The sequence below is a fragment of the Halichoerus grypus genome, chromosome 6, assembly GCF_964656455.1.
Source record: "Halichoerus grypus chromosome 6, mHalGry1.hap1.1, whole genome shotgun sequence".
Lineage (NCBI taxonomy): Eukaryota > Metazoa > Chordata > Mammalia > Carnivora > Phocidae > Halichoerus > Halichoerus grypus.
Genome location: NC_135717.1, coordinates 59,087,896 through 59,109,864, shown reverse-complemented (window position 1 = coordinate 59,109,864; position 21,969 = coordinate 59,087,896). Strand labels below are relative to the sequence as shown.

The 21,969-nt window shown below is 35.8% G+C and overlaps 1 protein-coding gene across 2 annotated transcripts in view; it reads right to left on the bottom strand.

Annotated features, from left to right (window-relative positions):
* Positions 1-21,969, bottom strand: part of PLXDC2 (plexin domain containing 2) — a 462,643-nt gene that overhangs the window by 142,819 nt on the left and 297,855 nt on the right. For both annotated transcript variants that reach the window (XM_078075200.1, XM_078075201.1), the window contains one exon: positions 2,937-3,059. In XM_078075200.1, the coding sequence (XP_077931326.1) occupies positions 2,937-3,059 (123 nt within the window). The remainder of the gene's footprint in view (positions 1-2,936; positions 3,060-21,969) is intronic.

Sequence of the window (21,969 nt, the reverse complement as noted above, 5' to 3'; positions counted from 1 at the left end):
AGTGGTTCATTCATAACTGAAAGATTATTTAAGTGTAAATGTTATTAAATTTAAAGCTACATATCTCTATCCTGTTTTGTCAAATAACCAGTATTTCAAGTTTCATCTTATATTAAAAGTTACTGAAATCTAAAACTTTATGATCTACAGGATGGTAGGAGTGGCTTTTGGAGATAAATCTTATATTTCTCTATGTAGCCCCTAATTCATCTCTGTTCTCTAGGTAGTGTCTAATATAGGGAGCAACTGGGTAAGTAAACCAGGAAGGCACTTTCTTTGGACAATTAATGATGTAAGAGTATATACTGCCAAAAGAAAACCATGAGTTGAAGAATGGAATTTACATTTCTAAAGAGCTGCTTTAGCATGGCCCATCTCCTGGCTTAGGGGCTGAAAATCCTACACCTTTTCTTTCACTATCAGCTCAAAATCTAGTGACACTGCTCCTTATCTCAAAGATGAAGTTGTTATTTAAGCTCATATATCAGACCACATGACTTGCTACACCATCCTATGTGCTTAATGGAACTGAGCACTTGGAATTGAGCATCCCTGCAGTGTTTATTGAACCCTAATCAAGTTATCTCATCAGTAATGGATGCCAGTTTTTCATTTCCAAAATAAAAACAGGCAAGTAGGATGAACTCGTGCCACTTCATGTCACCGTCAACTCCCAGTTTTCTGATTCTCTGCCCAGTCAGACTTCTGATCATTAGTAAGAATTATACTTTTTAATTTGCAATTCTAAACCATCAAATTATTTTTCTATAAAGTGTTTTATAACTTTTCTAGTTTTCGTACATTACTATTCTGTGGCTCACATAGATTTCAGTCATCATCTATGCTACCTATGACATATGGAAGCATCATCTCATTTTTAAAATCTAGTGTTTTAATGTTTACAGAAATATATTAGAAGAAATTTTCTGAACTGCTGCTGGTCTCTTTTAGAGAAATTTTGTTTTTCTAAAATGTTGAGTTTCCCATCCTTAAGCATTCTTTCAGTGATCCTAACTAATCAAAATTGGAAATATTTCAGTAAGTTGCTACTGTATAAAAGGACTTTTTGAGTACCTTTACAATATTCAAAAGTGTTTCATTCATTTAATAAAACACAAACAATAAATTACAGTTTTCATTGTCATATTGTGGGAACTCAGTACTCCCACTGGTCATTACACAGAAGATATTTCAATAAAGTAAAATACATTAACTCTTGAGTATTTTTATGATTCTCAGAATTAAAAAAATATCCTACATATTTAATTTTTTAAAATTTGTTCCTTCACTGAATAATTATGGGAGTCCTACTGTGTATTGACTTCCTGTGTCAGGTAGTGAAGATAAAATGATTTATTATAGTCACAGTCCTTGTTTTCAAAGAATTTAGTGTCCAGTTGGAGTGGCATACATTAATTTTTAAAAATCACTCAAACAAAAGTAAAATTCAAATATTAAGAGCTACCTAGGAAGGTGGTATACAAGAGAGTATATGGAGGGAGAGACGAGAGACTTACTTATTATGCTTTATGATTTTGCTGCTAATATTACAAAAACTCCATCATTAGAATCCTGTGCCCATGAGTGCATGTCTCCAACATCGCCAATAATTGACAGAGCTTAGGAAAGAATCAACTTTCATCAAATCATTTCCTATTTACAAAGGTGATTCTGTCAGAAAGGTCATGGAATAAGCTTCAGATAAGTTTCTGGCTGTAGTTCTGCCCTAAGTATCCTTACAATCTATTCATACATCCTTGGCATTAGCACCTCATTAATTTTTTTTAAAAGGGAGGATAGAGTATAATAGTTCTTAAAATAACAGGAGAAGGTAATTATTATGACTAACATTTGGAGTTACCTAATACTGGAACATACTTTAGTGTTATTCAAGTTGAAATGTGTTTCTCAGAGTGTATATATAACTATGTTTAGTTTCCTTTTTCATTTGCTATTTTGACCTGTAAAATGGCTTCATCACACTGGTCAGAAGATTACTTTTAGCAAAATGATCACATTCCCCCAACACTACTGTCACTATTAAGTCTATACTACCCACTAGTAAATTTCCTCGTCCGTCTTTGAGATAAGAGTAGAAATAACTCTGTTCACACCAAATAGTTCCATTATTTTAAAAGATGAAATTGTCATTTGGGCAAATAAATGCTATTTTTGTATTACAGAGTACAGAAATTTCTATCTTTACTTTTCCAAAACAAACTTTTCTTTTCCTATTTTCCCTACCAAAGTTACAGCCTTCCATAAGATACAGACATGAAAATCCACATATGTCTTCAGAACCTTAATTTTTTTACTTAGATTTGAATAGCATTTAGTGATATAGTCCAGGTTTTCTCTATTTTATATGTCCCCAAAAGAAATAGTAGGGATAGATTGTTGTCAGTGTACTTGATAAACCTTGGTAGGCTCTATTTCCTATTTTAAAGTCAGGAGAACTTGATTTTCATAAGTGCATTTTAACTATCCGCTACCTTATTTTTTAAAAGGTGTGTTCATCTTATGGTATATGTGGTTCACAAGTCTTGGAAATTTAATATCAATATATTATGCCACTTGCCTTTATTTGAAGATAACAAATTATCCTTAATTTTTTTAATAGTAAGGACTTACTGTAAATAGCATCAAATAAATTTATCTGCTTTGTTTGAGGTGTCCTATTTTATAGCAACTCATTTACTATAATGCCTAACAGGTGTTAATAAACATTTGTTGAATGAACAAATGAATGAATGAATAAATGACTTTTGACCATACAGTTCAATCCACATATTGTCATTGCAAGACTTTTGCATCAAGCACTTTATAATCCAGTTTACCCCCAAAAAACCCTCCAGGTTAACAAGAGATTGATATGAATCTGATAATCAATGTTTAAAAGTACACATTCAGTAAAGAATAGGCTAATCAATACATACCATTATCAAAATATCTGACTGTTGAATTTCTGGATACACTGGGATCGAAATTTGCCATTAAAGGCGCTATGTACTGTGTGGCCGTAAGCATTCGATGTACAACTTCTCCAGTGTATATGAAACCTGTCATTGCAAAAACAGGAAATACGTTAAGGAAAAGCCCAGATAAAATTTTACCTCCAAACTTAATTGCAGTCATATTTTGAAAGTAAAATATCACAGTAGCTAAAAAAAAAAAAGGAACATAATTAATGTCTTAATGTCGGATCAATAATAGGTGTGGATTATGTAACAAAGTCTCATAATTTTGTAGTACCTTGCAGACTGGTAAAGCAGAAATCTAGAATATGTACAATTTTAATTGTGGGAAAAGTGACTTTTCTGGAAGAGATCGTTAGGCTAAAATGGTTAATACAGTAGGTAAGTAATTCAAATATTCAATCTACCATTATTAATCTCTTGTTAGTTTAACACTAGCTGAACATGCAAGTCCTTTTTACAAGTGAATGAATTTTCATGATGTTTAATTGCATTTTCATGAAGTTTAATTGCATTTCTCAAACTGTAATCTCAGTTTGGGACATTTTAGAAACCGCACATGGATATCTTTAACACTAAGATGCACAAAATGTTCTGGACCTTACTTTCAAAGTTGAAAGGATGTTAAACACCCATGGAAAAACTTGCACATTTCTGAGTTTTAATAATACTAGCACTCTATCAAGAAGAAAGATATTACATGTTGCAGATAAAATGGTAAAACATTGATAATGCACAAATGCCTCTCTATTTAGAGTGTGATCAATTACAGCCTGTTCCAGTGGTTGGGTACTGAGAGAGAATTAACTATGAAGAACTTCGTATTGAATTAACTTTCAATAGCTCCTACGTTACAATCCTGTCCACTTTCTTTTTTTTTTTTTTTTTTTTAAAGATTTTATTTATTTATTTGAGAGAGCGAGAATGAGAGAGAGAGAGAGCGTATGAGAGGGAGGAGGGTGAGAGGGAGAAGCAGACTCCCTGCTGAGCAGGAAGCCCGATGCGGGACTCGATCCTGGGACTCCAGGATCATGACCTGAGCCGAAGGCAGTCGCTTAACCAACTGAGCCACCCAGGCGCCCAACCCTGTCCACTTTCAATTATCCACACTGGCCTTATTTATTTTGTGGATTATCCGTGACAAATTATTAATCCTATACTGGCTTCTTGCCTCTAAGGTCTTTAGCTTCCTAAAAGGAGAGTCAGCTCAGGGAATATTAACATTAATATTAATCTAAGAAATGCACAATTAAGAACATATATGTAAGTAGGCACACACACATAAAATATTATAAAATAAAACCCAAAGCAAATTATTTGTGATAATGCAATTGTAATGTAATGTTTAGGCAATCACAGGTTAACTAGACAGCTGGGACTACTGTAGATCATTTTTCTATTTTCATAAGAATTAATGAATAAAACAAGCGATACTTAAAAAAACACAAAATTGTGTTAAAGCTTCTGTTACCTTACTTCCTGGTCTGAATAAAGTTTTCATTGGTGTATTGTGGTTTTTGTATCATTTCAAATTTTCAGTTATAATTTCTAGGTAAGTTATTAGAAACTTAAATCTGCAGTTATTTATTTTGAAATTAATTTGTCTTTCTCGCAATGTCTTATTTCCTTTGACTTCCTTTACATTTTTCATCAAGGGCATAACTGAATTTTAGCTATTTACCTTTAAAAATATATTTTTAACTAGCGAAATCTCTACCATGTATTTTAATCATTGATTATTTCTTGTTTCTCAAATGCCAAATAATATCTTTCAAATAAATTCCCTATGTCTTGAGCAGAATTTTGTACATTTGCAGTTTCACATAGCTCAAGTGTACTAAAAGATATTAAGATACGGTGATACAGTCATTGCTTTTGTTTTATTTCCCTGTAAATTTTCAGAGTCACCATCAATGTTCAAAGCCAGTATCACATCCCTAAAATTATCAAGATGAAGAGTAACTATTTTTCAGGACATATGATTTATTTTTTTCCCCTATCCTCACCCGCATGCCTTTATAATTTCACCATTAAGGTGGATACAAAAATTCTATAAAGAAAAGATTAAATTATACTCTGAGAATGTTCTGTAAGGGACAGTGGCTCTGGATAGTTATTTCCCTATTCTATATTCTCCATGTACTAATGGAAGAAACTTCGCTTAATTTAAAGAAGGGGGCTGTAATTCAAGGCAGTATGATAATTGCAAATCAATACAAAATTAACTTTCCAAAGCAAGTCTAAGAAAAGCAGCTGCAATTCCCAGGAAAACAGTTGCAAAATGCAGGGCAATGATTTCAGATAGCCAATTCTTACTGTTAATTCTTAAAAAAAAGAAAGATACATATATATTTTTTATCCCTGAATGTTTCTATATAGATTTGGCAAAAAATTATTCTCCATTCTCCGTAACTCAGGTTTCAAATCATGCAAATCCTTAACTGCTGCTTCCTTTCATCAGGAAAAAGTTTTCCGGAACCGTAATTTCCCACATTTCGAAGGTGAAGTCTCAGACTGTTCATATAGAAATAATTAAAAATATGGAAGAATCTGTTAATATATAAAAACTATAATTATAATTCTTGATTTTTCTATTATTGTAACATTAAAATAAATGATGTTGCTGTTCCTGTGAGTAGTGCAGTTGCTACAGCTACTATAACCAGGTACGGCCACCATGACTGCAAACATGTCTGCCCCATTCTTCATCTGTTACCACTATTACCGCAGCCACCACTAAGAACAATGTGAAAAGTCACCCAAGGAGGCGAAAAACCCCACTTACTCCACAACATGAGTTGAATTCTGAGAACACTTGCTTGTTTTCCTTAGCCACGTTGCAAGCCAAGTCCTACTTCTTGGTGACCAAGGAGTGAAATGCTTCACAGGGATGGGTTCCACTTAAATCTCATTACATTTCTAAATTTTGAAAATGTCACGTCAGCGGCAGCTAATAACTGAGTGAGAAAGAAATTTTACAGGCCTGCTGACAGCAGCCAAGTGTGACTAGGTGTTGAATAAGAACCTGCTATGCAAATTTAAGAGTCCTTTTGTGGAACAAAACTTTTCCAAAGCTTCAGAGGCACTTGGAGCTGCCGCCATCCCATTCAGACATTTACCTCTTTTCTCTAGTTTTTTGGGGGCATGCTTAGTTGCAGAGAAAAATACATTATTTCATTTTTCTGACTGTTCACATTTTGGAGTAGTTCAAGCAAAATATTTTTATTATTTTTTTCAAACTTGTTTGTAGCCATGTGAAGGGCTAATCATAAAATATCTCCTTTGATCACCACATGCTTCTTATTAAAAAGGAGTTTGAGGACGAAACAACCTGTTTTCTCTGTGAAAATTCCAACACCTATACTTTAGAGTACAGTTGTAGTCACCTCAAATCCTATTTCAGCCTCTGTTCGTTTAATTGGCAAATTCTAGAGATAGGTTTACATTTGATACCTCTATTGCAATCCACAAATGAGACTTAAATAGGTAGGTGAATGACATATGATTACAGAATTTATTTAATGATACAAGCAAATGACATCCTAGTGGTGTGACTAAGTTACTTGACATCTTTGTGCCTCAGTTCCCTAATCTGTTAAATGGGGGAGTAATCATTGGGCTGTTGTGATGGTTGAATGAGTTGATGCATGAAAAGCACTTAAGATAAAAATTTGCAGAAAACAAGTAATCAATTAAATTTCCTCTAATGTTTACCTCTTGAAGTCTTTTTGTGTCTAATGTATACTAGTTGATTGGACTTAAACTGGGATGTTGATGTGACTTCAAAATTGTGCTTCATACCCAAATGATATGATATGGGTTTCTTTGAATTATTCTAGTTTGGATTAAGGCACACCACTGACTCTAACTACAGGGCAACAGATAACTAAAAGCCTTAATGCCTAAAGTTCTACATTTGAGATAGATTCCCTTCCCTTACATTCCGAATGGAGTAAGCACCTTGTAAAAATATTAACATCCTATTGGCTGCAAATGGTTGTTTCATTTAACTGAATATGTCATAGTAGTAAAGGCTATAATTGCCTGTGAAACATTCTATGAAACTTTAATGTGTAGAGGGCTACATGAAATATTTTATTTCCTCATTTTTCAGTTGATATTTTTGACCCCGAGGAAAGGTTGGAGCTAATGTATATGCCTGTAGGGCATTGAACATTAATAGTTAAAAGCCTCCTTGAGAGTACAAATGACTAGTGTATGTCACCATTGTCACCTGTGGGACGTACCAACTATGATCCCTACACGCTAATCAAATAGATCTGAAATTTATGGTCCTTGTTCCATGAGGATTTAGAGCACCAATTCCTCCTACTGACCCCTCACTAACTTGATATATGATCTGTTCCCTTTCACCACCCTATTTCACTGGGTCATGTTTGTGGTTATTGTTTTGTCAAATCACTCAGTATTTGTGGTGGACAACTTGCTGGAAGCAAACAAGTGAAGTCTGAGCATAATTCAACTTACATTCTGAACAAATGCCATTTTATGAATCATGACACATGCTATAAACTACCCCCTTTCAGACAAATACTTGTTTGTAGTGAAGTCAGCCTTTTAAACAAAACCATATGAGGCAGCAATTGCTAATTTGAAAATTAAGTTGTGGTAAGTTATCTGGTAACGTAACCACCGGCCAGTGGCAACCATACAATGACAGGTTTCATGTCATGGGCTCTCTCTGGACAAAATGGCTGCTAGCAGATCTCACAGCTCACTGTGAGGAGACTGGTTTGTACATGCAACCTAGACGGTTTAAGAAAGAAAAAAGATAAAACAGCATTTGTGAGGTTCACGTGAGCTTACTAACTACTGGCTCCTGGGAAGTAACCTATAATATGTCACTCACCAAATATTTTCTCTTTACAATTCCAACCAGCTGTTAAGGTAAAATATATCAAATATATTTTCTATAATAAAAAATTTAAAATATATATGTTAAAATACATCACATCTCATAGACTCCTTTATTCCACTGGCTTAAGGCACCACGGGGAATTGCAAATCACAACAAACCCAACCCTTGGAAGAAAAAAAAAAGCAACAAGTGACAACTTGGTTATTGGCTGCAAATTATGTTCATGAAATTACCAATGTAGAGATTTATGTTGACCATATAAAGTGCCTCTCTCTCCAACTCCAGAAGGAAAGAGAAGGAGCCAGAATTGTGTAGATGAGGAAGACAGACTTTTGAACTGCTAACCAAATTGTAGCCTATGGTTCTTGCCTTCTCCATCTTCTTTCTCAAATAAATCAATGTGACTTATTCTCAATGCAGGTTCATTCCTAGTGGTCATTGTCAACAGCACCCTTCCTCACCCTCCTCCGGATGGTTCAGATTAGGTAGGATTTCCAGAGATGGGTCCATGCACACTGCAGACGGTGAATGATACACCCTGGAGTTGTCTAGTGCATGGACTTCACGGCTTTTCATGAAAACACAGATTGCTCTTGTTCGGTTGAGAATCAAGTTCATTCCCTCTATTCAGATCGATCCAGGTAATATTTCTAAAGCCTTACTCCTATGTGGGGGGAGAATGGGAGGGTTGCTTTGAATTATTTTTGTTTCCAGACTGGGGATTCAGAGATCCTGCTGTCAAATGCTAGACTCGCATGTGGCACCAAGTTATAGCTGGGAGTTAGTCTTCAATATCTGAAGTCCGCTTAATTTGGGGGTATGCTCCTCCATGTTTGCAAAGCCTCTATCTTGTGTCCCACCTGGTCTCTTGGACCCTACTCCCTATGGGCAGTCTTTCTAGAAGACAACTAGTTGGCTTCCTGACCTATGAATATCAACTACCCTTGGAATTTCTGCCCATTTACTGAAACCTAAGTAACCCCTTTGGGAAACTATGTAGGACGGCTCTGTTACCGGCTGCCCTTCCATCCAGGTTCCCTCTTGCTCTAGAGAGGGGAGCTCATGCCCCGCTGTGGCTTTCACTTCATCCTCAGGGTGCCCCATTACCACGAAGAATAATAAAAACTGCCCCATCCTTTCCTAAGGAAATCCATTTTTTAAATGACCAGAAACAGCCCTGGAAGCAAGATGGCCAAATATGAAGATAGGTGATATTCAGGTAGGGAACTTTTTTCCCGACACCATCAGACCTTACTGTATTTACTGTCTAATCTGTAGTGCTGCATATTTTACTTTAAAAATCAGGTAAATTTAAAGTAAAAATATTATATTAAATATTTTAATATATATTATATTATATATATTATATATATATATTATAATATTAAATATTAAAATATTCTTCCAGCACAGTTATTATACAGAATTACTTGCATTCATTTGGTATATGGTCATGAGGCCAAAAAGAATAGAATGTGCTTAGTACCACCATTTATCTCACAAATTAGATCCTAGTTCAAGTGTAAGAGATTCTACTTCCTATAATCCTACTGTGAAAAAATTTGAATACATTTATTTTGATCAAAATACAAACAAAGCATTTTCCTTGACCTTGGGAGTTTTACAAGGGCTGTTTAGATTTAAAAATTCTTAAATACAAATTCAAATACTCATACACCTTCAAATATGGATATTTTGTGATGTTCAACTAATTTCTACTTGTTTATATATACGACTATGTATATTAATGGTTTTAAACATAAATGTTAAAAGATAAAATTCATAACATATGCATACAATCTATGCTTATGCATATATGAATAAGTAATAAGCACCCATGTATCAGTTTATTTACCGTCTAGACTAAAAGATATAGAATTAAGTGCAAATATGACCTTTAAAATGTACTGCTAACCACTTTCACACATTTCTTTATTTATCATTTCCTTCCTTTTCTTTATAGTTTTCACACTATATGCTTACATCCCTAAAGATGATTAGTTTTGTGTTTAGACTTTACAATAACTGACTTGTATTGTAAGTATTTTTCTGAAAGTTTTTATTTTTGTTTAATCTATATTCATGAGGGAATCATTCCTGTTGTACATGTAGCTGTGTTTCATTAATTTTTCACTGCTATATCATATTCCACCATACAAAAATGCCACAATTAATTTATCCAATCAACTTTTGAGGACATTTGTATTGCTCCAATTTTTTACCATTACAAATCGTGTTACCATGAAAAAATTCTACATGTGCTCTGGTTCACATATCGATTTTCTGTTGTATAAACCTAAGAAGCCTTATGGCTAGATCATAGGGCATGCACAGGTGGAAGTTCACAAGATAATGCTGAACTGTTTTTGGAAGTTACACCAATTGACACCTCTACCATTACTATATATATATATATATATATATATATTGCTTCATATCCCCATCAAAATTTGGTATTTCACACTTTCAACTTTTGCCCATCTGCTAGTTGTGAAATTATATTGTATTGTGGCACTTATTTACATGACTTAATTAAAATTATTTGGTTACATTGATTAATTACACTACTCAGCCCTAAGGTACATTACTCAGCTGAGTAATAATGAAATTGAATATTTTTTTCAGAGGCTCATTTGCCATTGAAGTTTCCTTTCTGTGCAATGTCTGAAAAATTCTTTGCCTTTTTCTTATTGATTTCTAGAACTTGCTTTATAGCTTTCCAAAACAAAAAAAAATTCTGGATACTACATATGGTTTCTGCTTTTTGCACATTCTTACAATGTTTCCTTAATCTTAAGTTATAAAAATATTCTTCCTTATTCTAATGATATATATATATTCTTCTTTATTGTTCTCTAAATATTTTATAAATCTATCCATCTCATTATTCCTTCCACCTAATATTATTTTTGAAGGGTATAAAACATGAGTCAATTGGTGTTTTTTCCTATACAGGGATAGCCCATTATCATTTTTTAGAAATTTCATCCCATCCTTACTGACCTGCATTATCAACTTAATCATCAATCTGGTTTGCATAAATCTATGTGATGTATCCCTGGGTTCTTTATTCCAATCCACTGGTCTGTTTATTTCTGTACAGTTACCACAATGTTTTATTATTATGTGTTCATCAGACACGGTGAATCAAGAGCATGGTGTATCAACTACCTGTATTTCCCTTTAAGAATATGTGACTATCAAAAAAAAAAAAAAAAGAATATGTGATTTTCCTTGGTCTTTCACTCTTCCATATACATACTTCTGGATTAGTTTATCAGCACACATATAAACGCAAACACGTGCGTGTGCACATGCAAGTAAAATAACCGTGCTGGATTTTGACTGAAATTGCATTGAAATTTTAAGTAAGTTTAGGAGGAATTCACTCCTTTTGACTTTGAGTCTCCCAAACATTAAATATGGCATATATATTTATTTAGTCATTCTAGATATCTTACACTATTTTTTATTAATTTTTAAAATGTCCTGCATGTCATTTTAAGATCTATTCCAATTTACTTAGTCTTTCCTGATGATATCATTATTGAAAACTTTATTTTCAAGTCATATTTTCTAACAGTTTGTGGTGGCATTCAGAAACATAATTGTCTTTGCATATTGATTTTATATGCAGCAATCTTACTCAACTCCAGAACTAATTCTAATAATTTGTCTGTACATTTTGGGGGGCTTTCATTTACTGACAATCATATGATTAGAAAATAATGAGAATGTTTTTTCTCTCCAATCATTGTATATTTTTTTCTTTTTTTACTAGCTATATATTGCCTATTGTTCTAATGCAGAAACAATAAGCTTATTCTAAGACAGATATCTAAATGATAAATTGAAATCTGTAGAACATGAAAGAGATATAATTCAGAATCTAACTAGAACAGCTATCACAAAGGTATTTTATAAGACAAAAAAATATTTTGTAAAACATTTAGATGAAATGTCACTGCTGAAGGATAACAATTCCAGTTATTTCTCCTTTCTATTTCTTCTTATTGCTAGAGAATTCTCTCCACACCTTAGAGAGAAATACATAAATTTCTCTCAAGCCATTAATCTGCAGGTATCTGAACACCTTACTTCTCTTGCTACCTCATTAGAGATGCCATTTTTCCATTTCTTTCGCAACATTTTTACTTCAGTTAAACCTTCACATCTGATTATCCAACCAAGGTAAAGCAGTAGGAAATGTTACTCACAAAAGTGGCTCATTTGCTTCTCAATTTACAGTGGCTTAGACCAGAACAACATTTACTGGGAACAGGCAGAAACGGGTATGTAGCAAACAAAAGGCACGAAACAGAACCACAACTCTGGGACAACCCCAGAGAGGAAAGGAATAATGCAACACTCCCTCTTAGGCCAACTGGTACGACCAGTAGAAAAAGACCTTCCAAGTGCAGCTGCAACATTTTATTGCCTCCCAGGGAAAATTAAAGAGATTTTTAGATTTTTTTTTCCCCCAACACCTTCACATTTATATCTGACAGAACTACCTTATCTTAGGTTGAAAAGAGGTGCTTCTCAAAGGGGACTGTGGGAAAGCATGGAAGGCATACTGTAATTGATAACCTGCTTATCTAATACGTTAGCCTTTGTGGAAGAGCAGCAAGAACGAGTATCTCAAATATACTTTTGTATAACTGCTTCAGACTAATCAGAGCTGAAGGGATAAAGTTTTTTTATTTCACTTTATGTCTGCTAAGGCAGAGAATGAAAAGGTTCACCATGCTGGGAGGAATTCTTTCCCTGGACGTTCATTTGCAGTTCCCGTTCAATGTGTGAGTGGCTGCAGGTTGAATCTGGCCTCGGTGACATAACCCAGCCATAATAGTGCGCCTCACGTATGTGTCCAAAGCTCAGTGAAACCAGGGCAAGCCTGTATTCCATCAGACACCTGTGCTAAAGTAATACCGCTTTACATTTTTTTAAATAAAAGTGAATAATATCTTAACCTTCCCACAAATTGGGGATACAGAAGGCACGGGGAGACAAAAAATTTATTGGGATTCATGGTTCAGGTTTCAACATTTCCTTTTTCATACATTGTCATTGTCAGAGACCCTAGGCAGGTACTTAATAAGAATTATAAGAATTAGCTTTCTCCCTCATTTTTTAAAAAAATTTATTATGTTATGTTAATCACCATACATTACATCATTAGTTTTTGATGTAGTGTTCCGTGATTCATTGTTTGCGTATAACGCCCAGTGCTCCATGAAACGTGCCCTCTTTAATACCCATCACCAGGCTAACCCATCCCTCCACCCCCCTCCCCTCCAGAACCCTCGGTCTGTTTCTCAGAGTCCATAGTCTCTCATGGTTCGTCTCCCCCTCCGATTTTCCCCCCCTTCATTTTTCCCTTCTTGCTATCTTCTTCTTCTTCTTTTTTTTTTTTAACATATAATGTATTATTTGTTTCAGAGGTACAGGCACCTCTAATGAAAAATCTGGTGGGTTATTATGTACTACAGTGTGAAATCTTAACCATGTTATCCCCTCTCAGGAGTCTTTATATGTTATTAAGAAAGATGACCCTCCTTAACCTAAAAAAAATGATTCTCTCCTATTGTCACCCACAAGGGCCTGAAATCACTCAACCCCACGAGTGTCCACTCACTGCTGACCTTAAGTGGAAGGTGAGCACAGGTCCCCCACCAGCCCCATGCCAGCCTGTAAAGGGTGGGGGCTAAACTCCTGTGAACATGGGTCACCATAGCCCCTCAGGTGGCTGTTACCATCCTGTCAGCTCTGCTGTGGCCATTTGGCTCCTGGCCAATGGCTTTACAAAAAAAAAAAAAAAATCCCAATTTCATTAGATAGAGTCATTCCAGAGACAATTCTCTTTGAGGAAAAAGTGCTAAAAATTTTGCATTGTGGATTTGTTTTACCTCCTTATTGGATAAGCTTTTAAGAATACGTGGTCAATTCACTCATTTTTGTATACGGTGCTCAGGTTGGCTTGGCAGAGTGCCTGCCACGTAAGTAATAAATTGGGTTTCAAGAATGAGAATGGTCCAAATGTCACAGCTCCATTTACAAAGCTCTCCCTGGTCTGGCCACTGCCCGGCTCTTCAACTTCATCTCCCACATCCGCCTGTGCTTCAGCCACTCCCAGCTTCCCGTGGGCACCGTGCGTTTTATGCACTTTCACATGCTGCATTTTTCTGCCTGAAATGCGCTTTCCTCCTTCTGTGCCCTGAAAAATCCTATTCATTTTTCAAGCTTCAATTTAAACACCTCCTCTTGTGTGAAATTTTCTTTTATCCTCTCCAAGCCAGAAGATCTGATTACACCCTTTGGTCTTCCATCCCTTTGCTCATCCCGACTTCTATTACAGGTCTTACCAAAACTGGTGTACCATTGTTTATTTTCACATCCACCCCCCGGTCTGTTTCCGTCTCTTCTCATCTGTTACAAACCCTAGAGGACACGGATCAGAACTCTTTCATGTTTGTGTCTCAACACAGAGTCTGGCCATCACTCATGTACTCGTCCAATTTGCTAGCAATTATCGATTGCTGAGTATGTTTGAAGGATTCCACGAGGCACTGCGGCTGGAGGAGGGAGAGGGCCTTCCCTGACCTCCCAGAGAGTGGTATGTGATGAGCCTGGAGACCAGCAGCCCAGGGGAGAGCAACAGACTATGGGAAGCCATGCCAGCCAGGGCCTAGGTTTGGGGACTAAAGGTAATAGAGGGGTTGAAGCAGAGGCTTCACATGACAAGACTGACTGTACTGAAAGAACATTCTGATAAACACCATATTCAGGAGAGTGTTTATTTTCAGAGAGGAAAAGTGGAGAACCCATGGAGACAGGTACATAGTAAAATTCAACAGTGTCTGTCTTAGCCCCTACCTTCAAACTGGCTATTGGGTAAACAGTGTTTTCTATATTATCTATCTATCTATCTATCTATCTATCTCTCTATCTATCTATCTATCTATCTATCATCTATCTATCTTTTTGGTATAGCTACAGTATTTAAAAAAAAATGTAAAGTTTATTCAGGCAGAGTACAGACAAGCAGGAAGGAAGACATCCTTAAAATAGGGTAAAGAATTCGCTGCCTATTTAAATAATTTGTGGAAAGATGGGATGGGCTTACACTAGGAGTGAGGTGGCCAGAAGGAGACACATCAGAGGGTTTTTCAGAAGTAAATTACTGTCCAGGCATTTCATTGGATACAAGGGGAGAGTGCTGGAAAGGGAGTCAAATGGAAGATGATGGTGCCAGTTACTAAGATGGGGACACCGGTGGAGGAGAAGCTAAATCTATGCTGCACAGCTGGTTTCTGAAGACAGGTGTGTGAGCAATCCAGTGCCATTTCTGTTGCTTATACGCAGCGGGACGTATCACAACAAAAATCAGTCATATGGCCGCTTCCTGTCACGGACATTCAGTTGTTTTTGAATTAAGCCCTGTGCACTGAAGCTGGAACCTTGGGGATCTGGCATAATCTGATTCCTGTGACAGATTTGCGCCATCTTCAAGGTTTGCAAACGGGAGGGATTACCTGCTAATTTAACCATGAAACTGGATTTGTATCTCTGCCCCAGTTAAGGTGAGGCTGCATGGACACACATATAGATAAACTACTCTTCAGGGAACTCCAAAAGTCATTCATTCCATTTTGACTTGTCATCTGTGGTCCAAACAAAACCTGAAGTAGAGCCCGGTATACATGACAAATGCATTATTTTCCTGCTGACAATGTATTTGTCTGCGACCTTAGTATTTCACAAGTGATACATAAAGAGATACAGCAAATGCATTCCATGATAAAGATTTTCCTCCCAAACTTCATTCAGACCTCTTTGGAATAATCTAAGGCAGCATAAGTATTGACACAATGTTAAATAAATACAAGGCAATGAAATTGGTATACTTAAAAATCTATAAAACAGAACGCTATAAATGTTATACTCTGACTGAAGTCTTGTTCTGACGGTTCCCAACCTAATACAGATGAACAAATGTGAGAGCCTAAAAAAGTAAAAAGGTCACTAAAGTTCCCCACCAGGATATTCTCCCACTGAATTGGGGGGTCATGGAGGGAAAACTCAGGAGAGGATTTCTTTTTCAGGAAAAGAGTAATAAAGATTATTCAATGAGCAGAGGAGCTGTTTAAAATCCAAAGCCAGAATAGGGGAATGGCGAACACTAAAAGAGAATTTGAACTTTTTTTATTTTCATAAGTGAACCATTTAAGTTTATATCTCTGTACTGTTCAATAACTGAAAGGCTCAGTCAGAGACTATCAAATACAATTCAAGTGATGATCAGAAGGTTGTGAGAGAGTGTTGGAAAACATGTAAAGGTGTATGTTAGGATCTGTGAACTTTCTAGATAACAAATTCTTCTCAGATTATTTGCCCTCTGGGAAAATTAACTTTGTTAGGAGAAAGGGTGACCGTGAGATTGGCACTCTGTCATCTCATGGAAAGCTTACAAAAACATTTGGCCCTTGATTCCTTTTTTTTAAAAATTGTGGTAAGAACACCTAACATGAGATCTACCCTCTTAAATTGTTAAGTGCACAATACAGTATAAGCATAATGCTGTGCAGATCTCTAGAGCTTATTCATCTTGCATAACTGAAACTTTATATCCATTGGACAGCAACTCTCCCAGTTACCCCTCACCCAGCTCCTGGCAACCACCATTCTACTCTCTGCCTCCATGAGTTTGATTCTTTTGGATAACTGGAATCATGCAATATGTGCCCTTCTGTGACGAGTTTATTTAACCTAGCATACGGTCTTCAAGGTTCATCCATGTTGCTGCATATGGCAGGGTTTCCTTCTTTTGTAGGCTAATAGTCCATCACACGTATAGATCAATTTTTCTTTATCCACTCATCTGTTGATGAACATTTAGGTTGTTTCTAATCTTGGCTGTTGTGAATAATTCTGCAATGAACACGGGAGTGCAAATATCTCTTTGAGATTCTAATTTTAATTCTTTTGGATAAATACTCAGAAGTGAGATTTCTGGACCATATAGTACTTCTATTTTTAGTTTTTTGAGGAAACACCACACTTTCCCATAGTGGCTGCACATTTCACATTCTCACCAACAATGTGCAAGGGTTCCAATTATACTACATTCTTCCCAACACTTGTTACCTTTTATTTTTTTTTAATAAGAGGCATCCTAACAGGTGTGAGGTGATATGTCATTATGGTTTTGATTTGCATTTTTCTTTTTTTTTTTGAGCAACTTGAATTTTTATTAGAAATCTTTCTAATATCACTGTTTTGCTAACAAACATTTACATCTTTATATTTCTCATTAGGGAAAACTGCCACGTTTAAACCTAGATCACATCAAAGTGTGCAGCATTGAAAAGATTTATAAAAGGAATCTTTAGTTTGATAAAATGATTTGCATTCTTCTGACAGTTAGTGTTGTCGAGCATCTTTTCATGTACCTGTTGGCCTTGTGTATGTCTTCTCTGGAGAAATGTCTGTTGAAGACCTTTGCCCATTTTTTAAATTGAGTTATTTGTTATTTTGCTATTAATTTTTAGGAATTCCTTATATATTTTGGATATTAACTCCTTATCAGATATGTAGCTTGCAGATATTTTCTCCCATTCTGTAGGTTGTCTTTTCATATTGCTGATGGTTTCAATTGCTGCACAGAACCTTTTTAGTTTGATGTACAGTTGACCCTTGAACAATGAGGGGGTGAGGGGTGCTTACCCCCCATGTAGTTGAGAATCCATGTATATAACTTTTGACTCCCCAAAAGCTTAACCACTAATAGCCTACTGTTGACTAGAGGCCTTACTGATAACATAAACAATTAATACATATTTTGTATGTTATTTATATATTATACATTCTTATATATATTCTTATAATAAAATTACCTATATTCTTTTTTTTTAAGATTTTATTTATTTATTTATTTAAGAGAGAATGAGATAGAGAGAGAGCATGAGACGGGGGAGGGTCAGAGGGAGAAGCAGACTCCCTGCTGAGCAGGGAGCCCAATCCGGGACTCGATCCTGGGACTCCAGGATCATGACCTGAGCCGAAGGCAGTCGCTTAACCAACTGAGCCACCCAGGCGCCCCAAAATTACCTATATTCTTATGATAAAATTAGCTAGAGAAAAGATATCATTAAGAACATTATAAGAGAGGGGCGCCTGGGTGTCTCAACAGGTTAAGCATCTGCCTTCAGCTCCGGTCATGATCCCAGGGTCCTGGGATCAAGCCCTGCATCGGGCTCCCTTCTTGGTGGGGAACTTGCTTCTCCCTCTTCCTCTGCCTGCCACTCTGCCTACTTGTTATCTCTCTCTGTCAAATAAATAAATAGAAATAAAATCTTTTTAAAAAAGAATATCATAAGAGAAAATACATTTGCAGTGTCATACTATAAAGAATCAGTGTATAAGTAGCCCCATGCAGTTCAAACCCATGTTGTTCAAGGGTCAACTACAGTCCCATTTGTTTATTTTGCTTTGTGCCTTTGTTTTTTGTGTCAAATCCATGAAATCATTGTCAACTCAATGTCATGTTTCTCCTATGTTTTCTTCTAGGAGTTTTACAGTTTCAGATCTTATGTTAAAGTCTTAAATCCACTTTGAATTGCTTTTTGCGTTTGGTGTAAGATAAAGGTCCAATTTCATTTTTTTGCATGTGGATATTCACTTTTTCCAACACCACTTGTTGAAAAGACTATCCTTTCCTCATGTGTATTCTTGGTACCCTTGCTGAACATCAGTTGACTGTATGTACGTGGATTTATTTCTGGCTTTCTATTCTGTTCCATCGGTCTACAGTCTACCTTTATGCCAGTACCTTATTGTTTTAATCACTAGAGCTTTGTAATATATTTTGAAACCAAGAAGTATGATACCTCCATCTTTGTTTTTCTTTCTCAAGATTGTTTTGACCATTCAGAGTCCTTTGTGGTTCCATATGAATTTTAATATTTCTTTCTATTTCTGTAAAAGATGCAATTGGCATTTTGGTAGAGATTGCATTAAATTTTTGGATTGTTTTGAGCAGCACGGACATTTTATCTTATTTGTTTATTTTTTCAATTGATACTTTTCTTATTTATTTAATAGATCATCAACTTTGTCTCCTCACCTATCTACAACTGGAATTTCATTTTATTTCCATGCTGAGTAATGAAACAATGACAAAGCTAATAAGAATAAGCTACCTCAAAAAGAGAAGCTAACACCACTCATTTTCTTTTAACAGGCAAAATATAAAAATATGCACTCTAGAATGCACAATGGTTTAGACACTAAGAAATTCAAATGGGATCTTGAAGAATGGAGGCAAATCCAGGATGCAGTAAAGAAGACCTGAGATACTGTGCAACTGTTTAAGGGTTCCTGGAGCTGCATCTCTTGGCCACTAGCTGAATCTTGACATGGGGCAAGATTTTAGGTAATGCCGAGTGGAGATGCGACAAGTGTTAAGGTAACTTAGGGGTGATACACAGGAACCAAAAGGCTGGAACATACTAAACACTGCTGAAAGCATCCAGCCCTGGAAGGACTTCACCTTCAAGGAGCCCTAAACTGGCACCACCTGCAGGGCTCACATGGCTGACCTTACCCTCTGTGTTCCATTTGGAACAGCAAGTGGCAGTGTCTCCACCACCTACGATGGTGATGCAGCCCCTGGCAGTGGCTTTCGCCACCTCATCCATGGGGGCTTTGGTTCCCTGGGCAAAAGTTTCCCATTCAAATATGCCTTCAGGTCCATTCCATATAATCTGCTTAGCCCAAGCAAGTGCCTCGGCATACTTCTTGCTGCTCTGAGACCACAGTCCAAGCCCATCCAGCCAACAGCGATGCCAGAAGCCACAGTGGTTTGGCCAGTCTTGGCCTTCTCATCAAACTTGTCAGCAGTGACAAAGTCAACAGGCAAGGTAACTTTCACACCCTTCTTCTCAGCTTTGCACAGCAGGTCTTTGACTATCTTGGCTCCCTCTTCATCAAACACAGAAGTGCCAATCTTCATGTTGTTGAGCACCTAAAGGAAGGCAAAAGCCATCCCACCACCAATAATCGCTTCATTGACTTTGTCCAGCATATTATTGATCAGCTTGGGCCACTAAGGTAGACATTTTAAAAACGTTGTCTTCCAATCCATGAACACATGATGTCTTTCCATTTATTTGTATCTTCTTCAATTCCTTTCATCAGTGTTTTGTAGTTTTTAGTATACAAGTCTTTCACCTCATTGTTTAAATTTATTCTTAAGTATTTTTTTCTTTTCAATGCTATTATAAATGGCTTTCCTCTCTGGTTTTCTTTTCAGATAATTTGTTATTAGTGTAGAGAAACACTACTAGTATTTTTATGTTGACTTTATATTCTGCAACTTGACTCAATTCATTTAGTAGTTCTAATAGGTTTTTTTGTGTGTGTGACATCCTTTAGGTTTTCAACATATAAAATTATGTCATCTGCAAACAGAGATAATTTTACTTCTGCCTTTCCAATTTGGATGCTTTTTATTTCTTTTTCTTGCCAAACAACGCTACCTAGGAAATGTGTATCACATTAATTGATTTTCATATACTGAACCATCTTTCCATCCCAGGGATAAATCCCATTTGGTAATGGTTTATGATTTGTTTAATGTGTTGTTGAATTTGGTTATCTGGTTTGCTAGTATTATGTTGAGGATTTTTGCATCTAAGTTAATCAGGAATATCGGTCTGTATTTTTCTTTTCTAGTAATGTCTTTGTTTGGCTTTGATATCATGGTAATGCTGGACTTATAGGATAAGTTTGGAAGTATTCCTCCTCTTTGGTAGAATTCACCCACAAAGATATATGGTCTTTTTCTGTGCTTGGGGTTTTTTGATTATTGATTTAAAAATAATCTATAAATCAAAAATTATTTAATTACTATAGATATGTTCAGATTTTCCATTTCTTCATGGTTTAGTCTTGGTAGGGTTTATGTTTCTAGGAATTTATCCATTTCATCTAGGTTATCCAATTTGTTGGCATATAATTGTTCACAGTAATTTCTTATGATCCTTTTTATTTCTGTGATGTAAATTTTAATGTCTCCTCTTTCATTTTTGATTTTATTTATTTGAGTCATTCCTCTTTTTTTCCTAGTTAATTTAAGGGTTTCTCATTTTTGCTGATCTTTTTCAAAAACACCTCTTAGTTATGTTGATAGCTCTGTTGTTTTTATTTATTTTATTTTGCTCTAGTTTTTATTATTTCCTTCCTTCTATTAACTTTGAACTCAGGTTGTGATTTTTCTAGTTCCTTGAGCTGTAAAGTTAGTTTATTTGAGATCTTCCTTTCTAATGTACATGCTTATAATTATAAACTTCCATCTTATTTTTGCTTTTGCTACATCCCATACCTTTTTGTTTTCATTTGTCTCAAGATATTGTATAATTTCCCTTAGATTTCTTTTTTGACTCATTAATTGTCCAGAATGTGTTTTTTTAATTTCCACATATTTGTGAATTTTCCAGTTTTCTTTCTTGCTATTAATTTCTAGTTTCTTCTTATTGTGGTTGGGATATTTTTTATATGATCTCAATCTTTTAAAATACATTAAGACTCTTTTTGTGGCCTAATATATGATCTATCCTGGAGAATGTTCCATGTGCACTTAAGAAGATTGTTTGTTCTGCTGCTGTTGAGTGGGATATTCTGTATATGTCTGTTAGGTTCATTTGGTCTGTAGTGTCTGCCTGGATGTTGTTTCCATTATTAAAGTCTCTACTATTATTATATTCCTGTCTATTTCTCCCTTCAGTTTGTCAATGTTTGCTTTATATATTCAGGAGCTCTGATGTTGGCTGCACATATATTGATACTGGTTATATCTTCCTAATGTATTTACTCTTTTTTTTTTAAATTGATTTATTTATTTGAGATAGAGAGAGTGAAAGGGAGAGGCAGAAGGAGAATCAGAGAATCTTTTGAAATTTCATTCTTTTTAATATTTATTTATTTGTCAGAGAGAGAGCGAGAGAGAGCACAAGCTGGGGAGAGACGCAGAGGGAGAAGCAGGCTCCCCACTGAGCAAGGAGCCTGATGTGGGACTCGATCCCAGGACCCTGGGGTCATGAACTGAGCCACCCA